Raw genomic sequence first — 19,072 nt, 5'->3', positions numbered from 1 at the left:
GTTCCATCTGTTATCTCAATTTTCGATCCGGTCTGAACAATAGGAACTTACCGTCACCCCGCTGCTCCAAATCCCGACTGGGATATCAGGGGTGGCAGAGTGAAGGTCAGTTCCCATTCCCATGGTGTCCCATAGGACTCCATGGGATGGGATTTATTGAATCAACAGCACCCGTGCCAGTGATTCAGGCTTTTGTTTGCCAGTAGGGGCCTGAACTCGCAGCAGGTCAGCCCTGCCGGGAGATCCTTTGCCCCCAGCTGAAAACTTGAAGTGTGCCCAGAGGCGTTGCTAGGGGGGGGCTAAGGGGGCTGTAGCCCCTGGTCTTTTGGTTGTAGCCCCAGATAGAATCTCAGGAGCTACAACCAAAAGGCTAGCTAGCCCCCAGTCCCAACAGTTCCGACATTAGCGTAGCCCCGGGTCTTTTCCAGATCTAGCAACACCCCTGAGTGTGCCGTTCCTGTACAAATGCTGAAGCAGCAATTAATAGCATTTTTACCAGACCAGCACACTTCTAATGAGGCGCTGGGAAAGTCTATACAGCTCTAATACCATCATATACCTATCGTTCATGTTTCAATCCAAATATTAACAGCATTCGTCCACAAGAGGGCAGCGATGACAACAGTTTGAGCACCTCATAGCTGGTTTGTAACACAAACACCTTATGCAAAACTCCCAGGGTGGATGTTGCTACAGTCGCTGGTGGTGTGTTTTTGAGGTGGTTAACGGTGGATGGCGCAACAATATCAGGGTTCACAGGGTTAGCCTAGTGTAAGTAGGAAAATGATTGTTGCCCTGTTAATGAGATCAGTGGGCAGTGTTTCATCCATATCGTTTCCATTTTTTTTCCATGTATTTCCATTTCAAGTGACAATAATAACTTGCTTATTTTTGAGCGGTTTATACTTGGAGGGGATTTCCTTCAGTAATATTAACGCATGCAACCCCTGGACATCACTTTAGTAGGAGGCTTTCTAGTTTCTGAGACCATGGTAGGCTGGAAGGACACACCACCTAGGTCTACTGTTTGACCAAAGCATGGACCCGTGTCCTCTTAGGACATGTATGTGAACCACTTAGAGTGCCATCTGCTTTCTCCCCTTGGATTGTGCGAATGCTACAAGGGCCTCAGTATGATTTTGGTGGTAATTCGGCAGTAAATCTGGCAAATTACCACCAGACTCTATTAACGTCACTGCCACTTGGTCCTGAGGATTTAACACAGAATTACAAGCATTGGTAGGGCAGTGTATTTCGCCATTTTTGCCGCTTTTTGGCGATAAAATGGAAAATGTACCTCCAGCCTCTTGCTGGAGGTACATCGTCCACCTTACTGCAAAACTTGTAGTATGGTAGTACGGTAATGTGGCAGTAATGCTGCAGTAACAGAATTACTGCCCCATTGCTGGCGGTTTTACCCGCATTGCCGTACTTGTAATGAGGGCCTTGAAGTACGAAACAGCGTGGCAGCTCTGATGCGCGAGCACATTTTTCAAATGTCCCATCAACTGATGTCTTCATTGGCTGACATGGAGGCTCTACGGCCAACCTTAGTGGCCTGCTGTGACTTTGGGCCTCTGCTTATTTGGACCAGGTTAGTTGTTTGAGGTAGCGACTTTATGGGCTCCTGCAGTGATTAAGGGCTCAAATGTTTTGTAACATGCCCATGACACGTCGGGATGGGCCGCTCCCTGCCCACTGTTGCCACCACCCGCGGCTGCTCCCCATGCTGTCAACATATCTGAGGCTCAAGCTGCAACTCCCATTGGCTTATTGTGGTTGACAAATGTACTCAGTCACTACGGCAGGTGTGTGATTTGCAAATACCAATCAACATCCGCATAATATAACATATTCGTGTCTGGACATGAGCCAAATGTTCATCGTGTCTTTAAACACAATCATCACTTACATTTGGCTCTGATTCTAAAGGTGTTTTATTATGTGACTGGCATTTGCAATAATAAAATTGCCAAAACACACCATCATAATCAAACTGAGCCTGAGACAATAAGTGCCAGGGCTGAGCCCTGGCAAACACCCCCACAAAGTAAGCACTGGGCTCCTGTCGTCAGGGCGTTGTCTGCTGTCTGAACCCTTGAGTCACTATTCAACACTGTGTATACTGGCTTTCTCAAACACGTGTCAGTCAGATCAGGGCCGGCCTTAAGGCCGACAGCGCCCTGGGTGAACTGGCGCCCCCCCTCGACCACCGTGCCCCCCTGGTTAACAGGGTGCTGGGCGGAAGGGGGCGGGGCCAGGAGGGGCAACTTTTTTTTTTTTTTAACCTCCTCGCTTCTGCGAGGAGGTTAAATAGGTGCCGTTAGCACCCCATTGAATGAGCCCGCCATCGCGGGTTCATTCAGTGACAATGAGGCGCCTGCCACACCGCCTGCCACACCTTCTGCCACCACGCCAGCTCGGGGTGGGGGGCTAATGGCGCCTTTTCTTGTGAAAAGTGTCCACTGCGGAGGGGCGCATTTAAATGCACCCACTGCCGCGGGCACCTTTTACAGTAAAAGGCTGCCTGCTGCGCCTTGTCCCACAACGCCAGCTCGGGGGAGCCCTTGAAAGACTCCCCCGAGATGGCGTGGCAGGGGCAAAAGGTGCTTTGGGGGGTGTGGCGCCCAGGGCAGTCGCCCGGCTCGCCCCCCCTCTAAGGCCGACTCTGGGTCAGATACACCTCGAGTACACACACTTTCCGGCATTAATGAGCGACTACTCTTTTTCAAATCTCAGCCCACTTGAGATTGTGTTTTTTATCCTTTTCATAATGCTAAGCGTTTTATGGCTGTGTCGTATTATTGTTGGAACGGTCGACTGAGCTAATTACAAAATAACATTATTTACACTGGTGAAGTAGTGTATCCCCGGGACTTACTGGGATTGTATTGCTGGGCACCTGCTACCCACATTCTAGTTAGAAAAAGTAGCCAATAAGTGGGTTAATGCAGAAATCTGCATGCCAAATACATGTTGCAGGTTTGCAACCCTGCAGGGATGACTCCCCCTTTTTTCCTTGCAAGGTTGACCAAATGAGAATGATTCAGTTGGCTAAAAGGTGTCCCTCCATTTCCCACAGCCCTTTCACCACATCGTGCTGAAGGCAGGTCGAAGGTAACATAGGGGGGGGGGGGCGGATGTTATGGGGAAGGTTGGTATGGGGGCTATAGGTGAATGCTGCCCCATAAACACCAATGCAGGAAAATGTGGTGCAGCGGCCATGTGGGTGTCTGTCAAAGATCTAATAGCTACACATAGCCTTCCGCAAAGCTATCAAAACTCTGCTCTTCACCTAATCCTGACTATGCGCTATCTGTATACAACGTTATCAATATGCCTGCCTGCAATGTATGTATTATGTTTGCAATGATGCAAAATGTCATGTCTCATGCAACTAAGCTCATCATATGTAACTTGACCTCGATGCCTAAGGGCTGTTTGTGTGCTTTATACATTTAAAAAATAAATACATAACAATAAATACACTTGTCATAAACAGCGTGCTGCGACTGTGGCAGCAAGCTCTGTATAAACCGCAATGCTTTTATGATTATAAATCGAATAAAGCCTACGCCAAGAGTATAAACTTAAGTTATTGGTATCATGCCAAAAGCGGGACTGGCAGGAGAAAGGCATCTAATAATGAACGACCTAATCTCTGCCACCTGCAAGCTTAGCGGGGACTTGAGGTCTGAGAGAGAGATGAGACGAGCAATCCTTCTGTGTACTCATAAATATGCTTAACTTAAGTGCCAGGCTATTATGTAACTCTATGCGAAAACGACAAGGATACTCGTCCTTGGCACTTAAGGGGTTAAGTAAAAGGGCACAAAGAAAAAATGATGTAAAGTGTATTCTCTCGTGCATGCCTTCTATGACTGAGCACCAACTAAAATCTAGTTCTCTTGTTTATTTGAACAGACTGTGAAAAACCTCACACCTGTGAAGAAGGCGAAGAGCCATGTGAAGGTTTCTGGCGAAGGCTCCTTGGGGGAAGCAGAAGAGGTAGATGGGGAGATATCGGCCGGGAAGATTGACATTGCGCCCGTTGATGTTGAGTTTTCGCTACCGAGGTTTGGAAGGTTCAGGAAAGCAAAAGGCCAGCCAGCAACTGAAGCCGCTGGGGAGAGCCCAGACCTCAAAGTGAAACGTTCTTCTTCTGACGCAAAGGGAATGAAACTTAAGCTCCCCAGAATGAGGGTGAAGGAAGCAGCAGCAATGGAAAGCCTCGCTCTAGAGACTCACGGATCTGACGGAAAAAAGGCTGCATCATTGCCTGGAGCCAAAGTGGATTCCAAAGGACTTGATGCAGAAGGCAAAGTTAAAGTGAAAGCTCCCAGGTTTGGGATCAGCCTCTCAAAGTCAAAAAAGGTTTCTGTGTCAAAAGCAGACGTGGAAGTCAAGGAGGACATCAAATGTAAAGCTCCCCAAGTGGAACTGGATATCTCTCTACCCACAGGAAAAACAGATGCTAAAGCTGAAGGACTGGATGTGTCTAGCAAAGGAGAAGGCTTTCAAGTGAAAGGGTCTGCATTTGGATCCCTTTCCCAGATTCCGGATGTGGAGATCAAAACACCCAGGCTAGTAGCTAAAGTTGAGGTTGGAGGAGAGAGCCCAGAAAGCAAGCTAAGGATGCCCAAAGTTGGGCTCTCCCTACCCGGCCTAGAAGGTGAAGTAGAGGGATCTGGTGTCACCATTGAAGGCCTTGAAGAAAAACCAAAGATTGGAATAAAACTTCCATCGGTTGAACTAGCAGCACCAACGGTAGACATGGAGCTTAGCATGCCAAAGTTAAAGGGGGGGGTCGATGCTAGAGTCGGAGACGTTGAGCCCAAAGATGTAAGCACAAAGGGAGAAGGATTCCAAATACAAATGCCTAAATTTGGTGTCTCGGGTAAGATACCCAAAGTTGAGCTGGACGTTTCCCGAGACCGAGATGCTAGCGATATTGAAGTAGGAACAGCAGAGGGAAAGTTCAAAATGCCTGAAATGAAGACCCCAAAAATTGGAATTTCTTTACCTAAAGACAAATCAGAAGGTGAGATGACTGTCTCTGTGACAAAAGCAAAGATTGATGCTGATATCCCGGATGGAAAATTTAATACTGGAATGAAGATGCCATCCCTTGACATCTCAGCACCAAAGCTAGATGTGGACATAACTCTCCCAAAGGGAAAACTTGAAGTTGATAGCTCCCAAGGTCATGTTGGCCAACCTTCTGAGCCCACTATTGATATCCCAGATGTGACCATAAAAATGCCAAAGATTTCTCTCCCAAAATTTGGGGCTAAGGTTAAAGAAAGCCACTTAGACACAGAGTCCTCAAAAGTGCAGGGAGAAGTGAAACTCGCCAAAGGTGGAAAAGTGGAAGCCGAATGCCCAGATATCAAAGCAAAAGGTCATAAGATCAAAATGCCAAGCTTCGGGCTCTCGTTAAGTAAAGAAAAACATGATGTCTCTGCTCCACCAGTAGAAATGAAAACAAAAGAGCCCGAAGTGGCTGCTGAGGGGAAAGTCAGGTTTCCTTCAATAAAAATGCCTTCAATTGACATTTCTGCCCCTGAAATTCCAGATATCGAAATGCCAAGGGCCAAACTTGAAGTTTCAGGGCATGCGGGTGGTGGAGAGTGGAAATCAAATGACTCACAATGTACTGATGGTTCCGAAATTAAATTTAAAATGCCATCTGTGTCCCTCCCAAAATTTCACACCTCAGCAGAGCTAGAAGGGCATCAAACAGATGTCCATGTTTCACTCCCTAAAATTGGAGCAATTATTAAAACGCCAAAGCTAGATCCAGGGTTGAAAGATAGCGACTTGGAAATGAATGCTGGCAAGATGTCTATCCCAAAGGTGGACATTTCTGTTCCGAAGATAAAATCTGTGGAAATAGACCTTCCCTCTCCAAAAGCTGAAGTAGACTTAGCCACAGGGCAGCCAAAAACAGGGACAAAACCTCCTAAAGTAGATGTCCCATTGAAAAGTCATGGATTAGAAATGGAAAGGTCTGAATCAAAAATAAGCTTCCCATCAGTTAAAATGCCCTCACTTTCCATAGATATGCCCAAAGTAGATCTTGCTGTCCAGGAAAAAGCTGAAATGGCTGATCATGGCATTGCAGAACCAGACACCAAGTGGAAAATGCCAGCGGTGTCTCTTCCAACATTTCGTGGCCAGGAGAAGGATGTGGACATAGAACTTGATGTAGCTTCTCCAACGTTCAGTGTTAACTTGAAGGCACCACACGATGGTGCAGCTGCTAAGGGGGCTGATTTTACAGGGATAGGTGGGGGGATCACTCTGCCCAAAGTTGGCCTTTCATTCGGAGAAGGTAAACATGCACAAGAGGGTGAAGTTGAACTTGGAGGCCCTGGGCTAAAGGTTAAAGGGGACAAAAAGCTTCCAGAAGTAAAACCGGCACATGACGAACTGAGTTTAGAAACAAAACTGAAACTGCCTTCTGTGAAACTTCCTTCTCTTGAAATCTCATCCCCCAAACTGCCTGATGTGGATATTGATGCAGAGTTGCCTAAGGGCACAGTGGGGACATCAGAGCAGGCAGATCTGGCATTGGACGTGTCTGGCGAAACTGAGGGGAAATGGAAATCCCACAAATTCTCCCTTCCAAAATTTGGTATGTCTGGGAAGTCCAAAAAAGGAGAGGGGCACATGAAAGCCCCACATGCAGAGCTAGAAGCAGACAGCCCAGATGTTACAGCAAAAGGATCCAGGTTAAAAATGCCCAAATTTGGGATATCTTTCCCAAAAGCAAAACTTGACTTGGAGAGCTCTGTAGACGTTTCCCAACCTAGTCCCAAGGCAGACATTAAGCCCCCGAAAGGACAAATTGATATATCGGGATCTAAAGAAGAATTAGGTCACTCAGAGGGCATGATTATGTTACCAGCAGTTAAACTTCCTCAAGTAGATCTTGACATTCATTTGGGTAAAAGTGATGACCATGTGGCTGGGGAAGCAGAACTCCACAGTGCTGGAGATATAAGGGCTCCTTCAATTAGTATTGATGTCCCAGATGTGCAGCTGGAAATGCCCAAATTCTCATTGCCAAATGTGGGGGTGAAGAGTATAGAAGGGGAGGTGGACATGGACCTGGAAAGTTCAAAGGCAGCAGCAAAAGCTAAAGCTGGAGTGAGTGCTGACATTCCACATGGTGGCATTGAGGTCAGTGGAACAGATGGTAAACTGAAAGGTAAGGAAGGGAAGATGAAAATGCCAAAGTTCAAAATGCCATCATTTAACATGTCCAAAAAAGAAGTTGACATTTCTGGGGGTAAGGTGGAGGGTGCGGTCACTGCTCCGGAAATTAATGTGAAATTAAAGAAAGGGAAAGTGGATGTCCAGGAATCAGAGCAGGATATTGATAGCCCAGAGGGGAAAGGAAAAATATCGTTCATGAAAATGCCAAAGTTTAAGATGACCTCCCCTAAGACTAAAGCCCAAGGAAGTGACCTTAAACTGCAAGCTGATCTGGATTCCAAAGGTTTCGAAGACGACCTCCATGGCCCCGACTTCCACATGAAAATGCCCAAAATCTCACTTCCTAAATTTGGAAGCAAGGAAGGGACAGCAGAGCTTGCGGCTGATATTGCTTTACCTGAGGCAACAGGGGGAAGAGGTAGTGGAGAGATTAATGTAAAGGCCAGCCATTTAAAAATGCCCTCCTTGGAAATTTCTGCCCCAAGCATAAAATCTGATGTTGAACTATCCATGCCTAAATCGGCCATGGAAGTTTCTGGGGGCGACATGGAAGAATACAAAGGGAACTTGAAAATGCCATCCCTTAACATTTCAGCACCCAGCGTAGACCTTGATCTCAGCCTACCGAAACCTAAGGTGGGCACTTTATTGGAGCGTGAGGGCAAGGGCGAGGTAGATTTGCAAAGGTCAGACATTAAAATGCATATTCCCAATGTGGAGTTGCCAACGTTTGGCTTGCCTGATCTGAGAGGGAGGGGACTGGGCACTGATGAAACTGGAAAGGAAGCAGAGCTACACTTACTCCCAGGCAAAAAAGAGAAAGCCCTCACCATTGCCCTCAAAGGTCAGAAGATCAGATTGGATAGTGAAGGGAATGAAGGTGAACTAGAAGATGAGACTGCAACATTAAAGGGATCCAAAATTAGAATGCCTACACTTGATATTTCTATGCCCAAGCTCCGGACAGCTGAGGAAGACATCCCCTTTGCAGATGCAAATTTCGGAACGGAGGGCTTTGAAATCAGAGGCGATGATGTGAATGGAAAGTTCACATTACCCTCAGTGGAGCTGCCTAAGATTCCCACCCCCCACATCAAAGCTCCTGAGCTAGAGCTGGATATCAGCTTAGGCAAAGATGAAAATGTCTCTGTACATCCTGAACTTGGGAAAACAAGCTTCCAAATGAAAGTGCCCGATGTTGAACTGAGCGGCCCTGATGTTGAAGGAACTGATTTTAAATTTAAGATGCCCAAAATGAAAATGCCAAAATTTGGTGGATCAGGTTCTGAAGTCAAAGGCTATGAAGGTGAACAAAATGAAGGGGCGATCAAAGGGGTTAAAATAAAAATGCCCAAGCTCCAACTTGGTTCTCTGAAGGGAAAAACAGAAGACAATGAAGGGGGTGTAGAAAGTGGTGTAGAAGGTGGGGTCAAAATTAAGGGAGTAGCAACCAATCTAAAGTCACAAGACCTGGACACACATGGTGGGAAGTTTAAATTTAAGGTTCCGACAGTTGGTATTTCAATGGGTGGGGGAGAGACCAAAGAACAAGATATTGATATGCAGCCGCTACATCCAACCGAAGAGGAGGGAGAAATGAAAATGAGGATGCCCAAACTCACCCTCCCTGATATTGGATTCACAGACGGTGAAGGGAAAGTAATTGATGGCCACCCAGGAGCTGATTTCAAGGCTAATGCAAAGTTAAAATCTCCCAAGACACAGAGTCCAAAAACTGCAGGTATTGGTGACCTCGAGGTAGACCTGGGGTTATCAGATATGAAAATGCCGCATGTGAAAGTGCCCTCGATTGGCATTTCGGGTTGGAGGGGCAAGTCTGATGATGACATGAACATCTCACTAGGGAATAAGGCAGACTTCCATGCAGAGGAGATGGAGGGAATGAGGTCCCACTTCAAAATGCCAGATGTGGAATTTTCTGGCCCCAAAATCAAAGCTCATGGGGAATATGAAGTGGATAGTGCTATGGGGGTGCACAGTACTTCCAAAGAGAAGGGCTCAGTCCCTTCTCCTACCAAGGTAAAGGTCGACAAGAAAGATTCTGACGCGGGGGAAGATGATGATACAGGGAAAAGGTATCAGGTAAAGCTACCCAAGTTTGGAATCAGTTTGCCCAGTGTTGGGCTGGAAGGTGAATCAGATGTGTCAGAACCAAAAGTCAAAACAGAAGCCAAGATTCCTGATGTTAAAGGTCACCGTGGTATAGACTTGAAGCCTGGCAGTGCCGAGCACGAAACTGAAAAGCAAGAAGTAAAGGGGAAAATGCCAAAAGTGAAGAAGGCAGTATTTGTGATGGTGAAATCCAAAGAGAAGGGGTCCGAAGCTTCTTCTGGTCTCTTGGAATCAGACGTTGATTCTAAAACTGGAACTTTGGAAATTGAGGCACCAAGCACAGATGTCAAGATAAAGCTCCCCAAGATAAAGAAGAAGCCATCCTTTGGTCGGTCTCACTCCAAACAGAAAGGGGCAGATGTAAACGGTGACTTTGAGTCTCCCACGAAGGAAGATGGTGATAGTAAGGGGTCCAAAATGAAATTTCCTAGACTTGGGTTTTCCAATTCCAAAACAGATTCTCTGGATGTCAATGTGAATGGCTCCCCACGATCTGGAACATCAACGCATCTCAATGGAGACCACGAGCTGTCGCTCGAGAATGGATCACAAGACAGCAGGGTAAAACTCGGAAAGCTGAAATTTCCAAAATTGGAATTTTCTTCCCCCTATAAAACCAAAGAACAGGATTCAGAAATGAACTTGAAGCTAGTCAAGACGGAAGAGCCTGCATTGAAGGATGAAGGCCATGGCAGTGCCTTTGCCGCCATCAAGGCAGCCAAGTTCAAGCCTCCTAAAATGTCCTTTTCAGGCTTCAAGAAGAAGACTGATAGGAATGAGGACGTGGATGGGTCCACCAACATAGTGGCCTCATCTGCAAGGACTGAAATGGCTTCAATGGAAAAGGAAGGAGAGTCAGAGGCAAAGTCAAGCAAAGCAAAAATCTCACTAGGGTTCTTTTCCAGTAAATCCAGAGGGGAGTATATTGTTGATCATAGTGGGGGGACGTCCCAGCCTGAAACCAGCCAAGTGGCAACTTATGAGGTGGCAGAAGGTGACAGCAAAGAGAAGGTAGCTAGATTCAAATTCCCAAAGATTTCTCTGAGTCCAAAATCCCAGGGCATGCTGGAGATGACACCCGAGCAAGAAACAGCAGACGAGGAGGAATCGTCAGGCTTTAAGATCAGCCTGCCACAGGTAGGCTTCAACACGTACCAGGAGCACACTTCAGAAGAGCATATCATCACAGAAGAAGGGGGGAGCATCTTACGGGTGACGCAAACCAAACGCGTCAAGACAGAAACGGGGCCAGAAACATCAACAGTTATTTGAGCATTAGAAGGCAGAAAAGACTCACCATTAAAAAGACACCAGCCATGTGTGGCTGCCATCATTGCCATCACTGTTGCAATCTCTGGATAGCCTGCTTACGAAAGGAACGCCGGAGTCTAGCATAACAAGGGAACAGATCTTGGAAACCACCGTTTTTCTGGACCAGTCTCCGATGGCATCGCCCATGCTCCCCTGGCACCTTGTCCGTTAGCGGCCATGGCCTTCCCAGTTGTATATGCAATGTGCTATGGCTGCTTTCCTTGTGGAGGTCATCCTACTCATCATTCCTTTGGAGCAAACACACCATGAGCAGGAATGTGACAAGTAGATAAGCTGCACCGATTTGTACATATTTTGTAACTATTTTAATAAAGTAATCCTGGGCCCTGCAGAGTAGCACATGGCGTTGCCCAGTTCTAGGTGCAGCATTGTTTTTAGCGCTGCAGGTGAACGAGTCAGATGGTCAAGAACACTTAGAGATATTTATTTTGACTACTCATTTCCCCTCCCTCTCTCACTGTTAGATTACCAAAGACGTGTAGCTTGAAAGTAGTAATAAAAAGCTGCTTCCACCCAGAGATGTCAGTCGCTCCAACCAACCCACACTACACCTCAGATGGTGAGAACCATTGAGAACAACACAGGAGAAGGGGCCAGTGATGCATCCTGGGATGAATAAATGATTTAAATGAGGCAGTGCTCTTTTTACCCCATGATGCCCTGCAATTGGTTTACCATAGTTGGGCCTAGAACACTTCAAAAAATGCAAGTGGCTAATTTAAAGGAATGGTGCGGTAACCCAGAGAAATCATGTGGTCCAGGGATATTGTTGGTTATGGAAACAAGAGACCTACATTCTAATCAGAGCTTCCTATTTGACTGTGTGCTCATCCTTGGCCAATCACTGCCTCTAGCTGTGCCATAGTTGTGTTACCAGTGTAAACTGGGGTTAGTTCAGACAGATTAATGACCAGTATGATGCACTATATAAAAACAACTGGAGAAACTAGTTCCATTTCAGAACTCTGAATTAATTAAATACTTTTTGAAAAGGTACTTTTTTCAGTTTTAGCGTTCAGGGTATTAAACCAATGTTCACTAGTTCCCTACTTTCTGTATTGGTATTTAGAGATGTCCAAATCTTGGGCTCGCGAAGACATTGTTTTCAGCTACAGTACACTGACGTTCTATTAAAAAAACAGAACAAACAATGTCACCTGTAAGGGCCTGCCACCCCCCTGCTGGCACTGTGTGGACGTGCGGAGGTGGCACTGTGACCCTGCCCCTTGCACGCCAGTGCTTCTTCCTGTATTGCGTAAAGCACGCAAAGCAGCATGCGCACAGGCTAGTCTTTTTTTACCCTTCTAACCTGTTTCGTCCCTAGATGGAGGCGGCAGGGGACGGCCGACCTGGAGATGTACATTTTATTTCATTTTAAACGTATTTAATTATTAAACGACTATCAATTAACCTTTTTGAAGACTTTCACATAGTTTGTACACCCTGTATATACGTTCTTTGTCTGCCGTCAACAACAAATTTAACATGAAACCATCTGAAAGTATAGTGAAGTCTTTAAATGATCTTTCACCTAATCACTGCTAAGAGCAACTGAGCTGATAGGCAGGCAGTGAAACGTTGCAATGGCTGGAGGGAAATTCAAAAATCCATTTGATCGTTTACAGCATTGGAGCCAATGGTTCACATTTCAACGTCCCCATTTACAGCATTGCAGACCGTCCTTTTGTGCATGCTTGACTATTCGCCCACACAAGTAAGGTAAGGCCTAGGTCCTCTATTTATCTGTTCCCCCGTCTCAGTAGTACTAAGAGGGGCCAACAGAATTGCGGTGGCCACGGGTGGTAAGAGTAGCATGTCTGCCCAATTGTGAGTTTCCATTATTCCATATTCTGAAGTCCCTTTCCACTTCATTAGGGAATGGAGGCACTACCGCCTGCGGTAATTCCGGTGGCAGCATTATTTGGGAGGTAATACTACCATAGCATGCAAGCCGTTTTACAGTCATAATCAGGCGAACCAAAACAAGAGACATTATTTCCATTACCGCCTGTTTTTTCATTTATGCCATAGTCGTAACCAGGCCATTAGTCTCTTAAGACTGTGCCTTAGACCTCACTCCATATTTGATTAGACACACGCCTTTGTATACCAAGAGCCCACAGCATACAGGCAGAGAACATCGGGGCCCTCTTTTCCACACTGACTCTCTCCTCTGGGCACTCTCAGTTTAAACTCCAGCCCAATAGGATACGGATTTGACCCAGGATCAGACATGGCTTCCAGGACATCAAGATCTCTTTAACAAGAGGCTCTGACTTGAAACCTGTGCCCTTATTTTTTAGGACAACTCTATCATTTCCAGACGCATGATCCGTTTCTTGCAACACCGCGTCATTCAAGCACATATAGTCTCTAGTGAATGAAGAGTAGGTTTCGATGAGTGAAGGCCTTCCTGAAGAGTTGACGGCCTATCGAGACTTTGTAGGGACCCACATTTTTCATCTTGGTGGAAGTCCAGAATGCAGATAAAAAAGAGACACTTTCCCTGGCCCTGCCCAGTAGCTGAATAAGTATTCTCCTAATCATTGATGGATATCACACTTTATCCAAAATCCTACAGAGCATGATGGTAGTTTTCTGCTACTTGGAAGTCCCAATGGCACGCATTCTTTTATTCTTTTGGTATTCTAGTTGGACTACCATGTGTTTCCCATTATCCCTGCCAAAGACCAACAGGAATGTAGGGGAAAGCGAAGATTGCCCACAAGCCGTTGATGGCCAATCATGCAGAGTCAGCCCCAATTTCGGTTTCAAGTGCCACACTGCAGCTGAGCCCTACTTGGCTGTCATAGGTGCTGGCCTTTTGGATAACCTCCCAATGTTTCTATGGTCCACCACTTTTGTTCAAAGCGGGAATCTTAAAAAGCAATTCAGAGGCGCTGGATGCGTCTCCGTCACCTATTGAAGAGGACTGCGAGTGTGCCAATGATCATGATTTCCCCCAGAGGCTTGGAATGCTCCACTTGCACATAGCCCGGCTCATCATCCTTTGACAGGTCTCTTATCTCATAATATTTTCTTGAAGACATGATGGCCACTTTTTAAAAAAGGCATTGAAATAGACTCTAAATACCGACCTTAAAATCTCTTAGAGTATTCCAGAAAATATGTGTAGAGTTTGCCCAGGGAGTGAGATCACCATCTCACTGTTCAGGCTGCTGCATGAAGGTAAAACACGAGGATGAGGGCAAGTAGCCAACATTATAGGTTACATTTGCTTTTAAACATAGAGTCTTTCTACCATTTTACTCTTTTGCTTGATTTTCTGAGACGTTGGCTTGATCTCCATGAATACCATAAGTAGTATCATACTTTAAAACACTGATTGTTCCAAACATAATCACATGTTGGTGTTTTTGAAGTGAGTACTGGACTGTCCCTCTATTTGTGCATGGAGGATTGGGGCGTATGTGATAGGTGCACTTTGGAGGGCACTGTACATTGTTATGCGCCGAGCCTAGGAACAGCATGTGAAGTGTTCTACAGGCCAGCACAAAACTTTAATTTTGGGGGGAATTCATCTAGGGGAAGGACCACTGTCCAATTTACATGATTTGTTCATTACAAATGCATCTGTCAAGGGGTCTCCTTTTTATAATATTTTTCAACAGACATTGCCCCACCATTGCCCAAAAAGTTTCGCTTCAGGTGGAATAAGGCCGAAAAGTATGTGTGAGTGGGGGGCGTGGCTGCAAGCCCAGCACATCCGCAATTGGGCCACCAAAGACTTACTGAAAACTGAAGGTTGGGAGCTGGGCCTAAAATACCCTCTTGGAAAAAGAAAATGTGGATTCATTTCAGGAACACTGAAGAATCAATGTTAAGATTAAAGTGATTACAATAAAAATCAGGTGTAGTTCCTATACATTCCAGGAGAAGTGCACTATGCACAACCCTTGGCATTGATTCTGGAAACTCTAGGATAATTCACCTTTAATTGGCTGTTTTCTGTCCTACTGAGAGCGATCCCAAGTTACCCTTGATGGACCGGTGGATATATAAGGAGGGCCTTGGCCTGGACCTTGGAGGAAGACTGTCTAGAGAATAATATAGCATTCTTCATTTGGCTTTCATTGTGTGAAGTTGTCTCTGCTTCAGAGCAGTCCCAATTTACAGTTATAAGATATGATGGGTGGAGGAGAACATGGTTTTCCCAAGATTATACTAGAATCCAGGCGGGCTGACTCTAAATCATGTTGGGGCTACCAATAAGGCGCCTTATTTGGTCAATAATGGATTTCATACATTAAAGAGCCAACCAGGATGCCAGTCAGTGCCAATTGTTTCAGAATGACTCCATAAGGCTGACACCTGCCAGAAGAGGATCTGAAATTGAATTAAAATGACTCTTGAGTTAGGAGGAAATATAGTCTATTAGCGATCGGAAAGCAATCATGTTGATCTTTACAATCCATACCTACAGTACAACCCAAGTTCTCCCTGTGCTGTAGGGAAATGGTGAATAACCTGCACACGCTTATTGTACAGAGAATTATATTTATTAACAAAACCATACAGAGAGAGAGACATTAATTATGTAAGCGTAACAAGTACCAAATTTATCTCAAACAGTGTTGAATTCAGTTTCATTCCCTTAACTTTGTCTTCTTTCATATTTTCTTTTTGATTTGCTACTTTATTAATTTGAAGTTGTGTAAAGATACTGGAAAATAAGAAGTTATTGTACTAAAGAATTGCCTTGTATAATTTTTTTCCTTGTTGATATAAATATTTGAAGTCCACCTTTCTCAGTAATATTGTGTACACACGTCTTTCTCCTGTAAAAGTTTATTTGTCATTAAATGATTTTTTTTCCTGATTCTCCCCTGTGTTGGATTCATTGTTGGTGTCTAAAACTAGTAAATATTTTGAAATGTGGTTCGCAATTCTGCAGTGAATTTCAAGAAAACTGTGTTCAGAGCAAAGCATTAACAGGGGGTAATTGAAATCAGAGAACATCCAAAGACAAACTGTGCAAAATAATGTACACATCTCAGAGCTCGCGACCCTTCCACTTCTATGCATGAGCAAGGCACCCAATTCAGTTTTTCCTTAGAATTCTGGGATTTGTAGTCCCAAATTAAAATGCAAAAAACAAAACTACTATTCCCAAAATGTCAAGAAAAAAATTTAACTGGATGCGTTCCTCATGCATGGAACAGGGAAACATGAGAGCCCTGCACACAGGTACATCAAGAGAAACACTCCATGGATCCAAAGAAATGTGATTAACTGAGCCTATTATTATTATTATTATTATTATTATTATTATTATTATTATTATTATTATTATTATTTTATTATTTATTCACTAATTGGCCCTGTTGACATTGCAAGCAAACACCATTGTCCATTTCTTTTGTACATTTTTGTCTTTATGGCCAAGCACTTCCTGACACTATCAATGGCAGCCTGAGGTCTCTTTGCAGGTGGGTGAGGGGACAGAGTAAGGAGGCATGGGGGCATACTGAAGAATCTGACACCGGCGACCAATATTCTTCCGATGCTTCCATGGGTAGATATGAATGTAAAGCTGTCCCAACAGGGAGACATCCACGAAAGATAACTGATCATGGGCCTGGTCGTGTAGGTCACGTAGGAAAATATCAGTCCTAGTCTGCAGATATGTTATTTGCAATGTCTCATTGTTTTTTATAATTGCTCTCCAAATGAGCCACTTGTGTAGAGCGAAGGGGGCAGTGATTTCTCATAGAGACCAGCGACAGGAAACCTGTGCTTCAGCTACGTCAATCCATTTCAGGTGGGATATCATTGTCCACATGATCCAACGTTGAGTGTTCAGAGGGTTTGGCTTTGCATCATGTGAATTTCACAGGAAGGCTTCTCGGTGTAGTTTTTGTAATTTTTTGCCAAGAGGGTATTGAAGAGAAAATTGAAAAAGGAATAGGTCTCAGTGGGGTGTGATTCCAAACATGTAGCTCTGTACCCACTCTTATCTTCAATTTCAGATCTCGTGCCTTGGGAGTTATTAAAGGAACATTCCCTAATTCTGATAATAGTGAGTCTCCAATGTGCTTTAGCATTATAGGGGAAAGCGAATAACGCAGCCTGCTGCACGGCACCAAGGGGCTGCTCTGATTGTGCAGCACCAAGGAACTGCTCTGATTAGACAGGTCTGTGGGTGGGAAGGCCCCCTTTACGTTGGAGAGCCCCAGTTTCTCTGGATAAGATGTGTAGCCATGCTCAAGGGGAGTCCACAGCCATCCTGAGTAGTACAATTTACATTATCCGTTGGGTTCCTTAAGTCTCTTATTCTGGGTGAGAAAGGGAAGGAGGCGACTTTTCCCTGATATTAATTTCCCATGTTTTCTGTTGCAGTGCGGCTGTGTTGCTAGTGGTTGTGTCTTTCTGTTGGGGTGGGCACCAGGCACCAAATGAGCCATCCACCCTTAATGATATTTTTGTTCTTTCATATGGGGTGGGGGTGGCGCAGTGGCGTAGTTAGTTTTTGTTGCTCTATCTCAACAGGTGTTGTATCCTAATTTGTATGGCTTCTAGCCTGCAATTGCAAAATGTCGAGATGGGGGTACCCAGCGTGCTCCCACATGTTGATGGCATGATGCTGTGACTGTTATATATATATATATATGGAAAAATGGATAGAACTGGATGGTAAATCGGGGGCGATGAGGAGCAATACACTGTGGTGGATTGACTTAACCCTGTCCCAAGCTGTTTCCTAAAGCTCCCCCACTTTACATCTCTTCTACCATGAAGTGGGGAGCAAGATCTAGTGGAAAGTAGGAAAAGAGGGATTAAGGAGCACCCTATGCTGCCAGAGTGTGTGGGAATACCTTCTTTTACCCCTCTGAATAGAACAGTGAGGTTCCAAGCAGCAAGGTCAGAGTTCAGTTGCCCCAGGGCTTCTTTCAAGCAGCTTCAGAGATATCATTACTCCATAGTAATGATATCAAAAAGCAGTTGCAAGCTCCGTCCCATCACCTCTTCGCTGCGACTCATCTGTGACATGAAGATTCCAGTGCCTGCGTGTGTGATGGCTCCTCAGCTCCCTGACTCCCTGCTCCTTGCCTCCAGCCTTCTTCAGTCATTGCTTCTCCTGCCTCTCCTGACCAAGCAATGGAGCCTGTGGGGAAGAGAGCAGAGGCGAGGGAGATATCACAAGCAGTGGTTTCCAGCACTAGGAGTTACTATTGTGTGCGCCACTACATTGCCATGGCTCCAGGTGGGTGCCTGAGTTTGAGGGCTAGCTTGTGGAGCTGGGCTAAATATATAGAAAGAATTGGAGTAGTACAGTCCCCAATAACACCAGGGAATACTAGCCCAGATCTCCTTTAGAGACTGATCATAGCTTTTTAAACACTTCTCTTTTGTAAAATGGCGGGTGGTGGAAATAATGATAAATACGTTGCTTCAGAAAAAGACCCAGATCTGGTGGATTGTAAAATATCAGGGGAGGTTAAGGGTCAGGGGATGTAGACAGTGTACTGTGGCATCAACATACCTTACCTATACAATTATCCGACTTCCCTACTGATCCCTTCTGCAGCAATGGGAAAGTGATGACAAACAGCAGACCAGGCTGAACTTTGAAAATCGCAAAAGAACCTTTGGCGGCTCACCTCAGGGGTGAACAAAGAATAAGAGGACTAAAGTTTGGGGAATTTGAGATCAATGTTCTCTCTTATACCGATGACATGGTGGTTCTCCTTTCTAACCCAGAAGAAGGAAGTGCAATTTTGAAGAATGATTTTCAGAAGGTAGGCGTAATTTTGGGCCACAAAGTTAACTGGGACAAAACAGAGGTTTTCCACTCTCAGCGGCCTGTAGGAGAGGGGACTTTGCGGATTGGAACTGTATGTGGTCAGATTCACATGTGAAGTATTTAGGGATCTGAAGAGAATTGTAGAATTCAACCTAAATAGGTTAGCAGAAACTTTGGAGACAGACTTAAGAAAGTGGGAACATTTGAATTTGGGAATCTGGGCTAAAGTCAATGCAATAACGATGACTATGTTACCAAAAGTGCTTTATATTATCCAGTCCATACCATTGAGGTTCACAAAAAAGATGATGAAAATGATTGTTCAGATCTTCAAAAAATGTCTGTGTGGTGAAAAGAAAAACGAAATATCCTGAGGTTTATTCTATTACGTAGTGCACAGAAGAGGGGGGGGGGGGGTTGGTTACCCTGATTAGAATAAATGTTACAGAGGTTGCATACTGAAGAAAACTGCACATTATATATCACCTGAGAATCGCTATGAGCCTATTTGGCTATCAATTGAGAGGGGAACCTTTAAACCTTATAAATTGAGCATTATGTACTCAATGGCGAAGATACCAAATTTGGTTGACGAGTTGCCCATAAGTACTGTAACTATAT

The 19,072-nt window shown here is 44.9% G+C and overlaps 1 protein-coding gene across 2 annotated transcripts in view; it reads left to right on the top strand.

Annotated features, from left to right (window-relative positions):
* PRX (periaxin) overlaps window positions 1-15,526 on the top strand; it is a 213,346-nt gene extending 197,820 nt beyond the window's left edge. For both annotated transcript variants that reach the window (XM_069644486.1, XM_069644485.1), the window contains one exon: window positions 3,925-15,526. In XM_069644486.1, the coding sequence (XP_069500587.1) occupies window positions 3,925-10,626 (6,702 nt within the window). In that variant the 3' untranslated portion in view covers window positions 10,627-15,526. The remainder of the gene's footprint in view (window positions 1-3,924) is intronic.
* Window positions 15,527-19,072: the final 3,546 nt, after the last annotated feature.

This window comes from Ambystoma mexicanum, chromosome 2p (assembly GCF_040938575.1).
Source record: "Ambystoma mexicanum isolate Mex_15411 chromosome 2p, UKY_AmexF1_1, whole genome shotgun sequence".
NCBI lineage: Eukaryota > Metazoa > Chordata > Amphibia > Caudata > Ambystomatidae > Ambystoma > Ambystoma mexicanum.
This window is presented reverse-complemented; position numbering and strand designations above follow the sequence as displayed.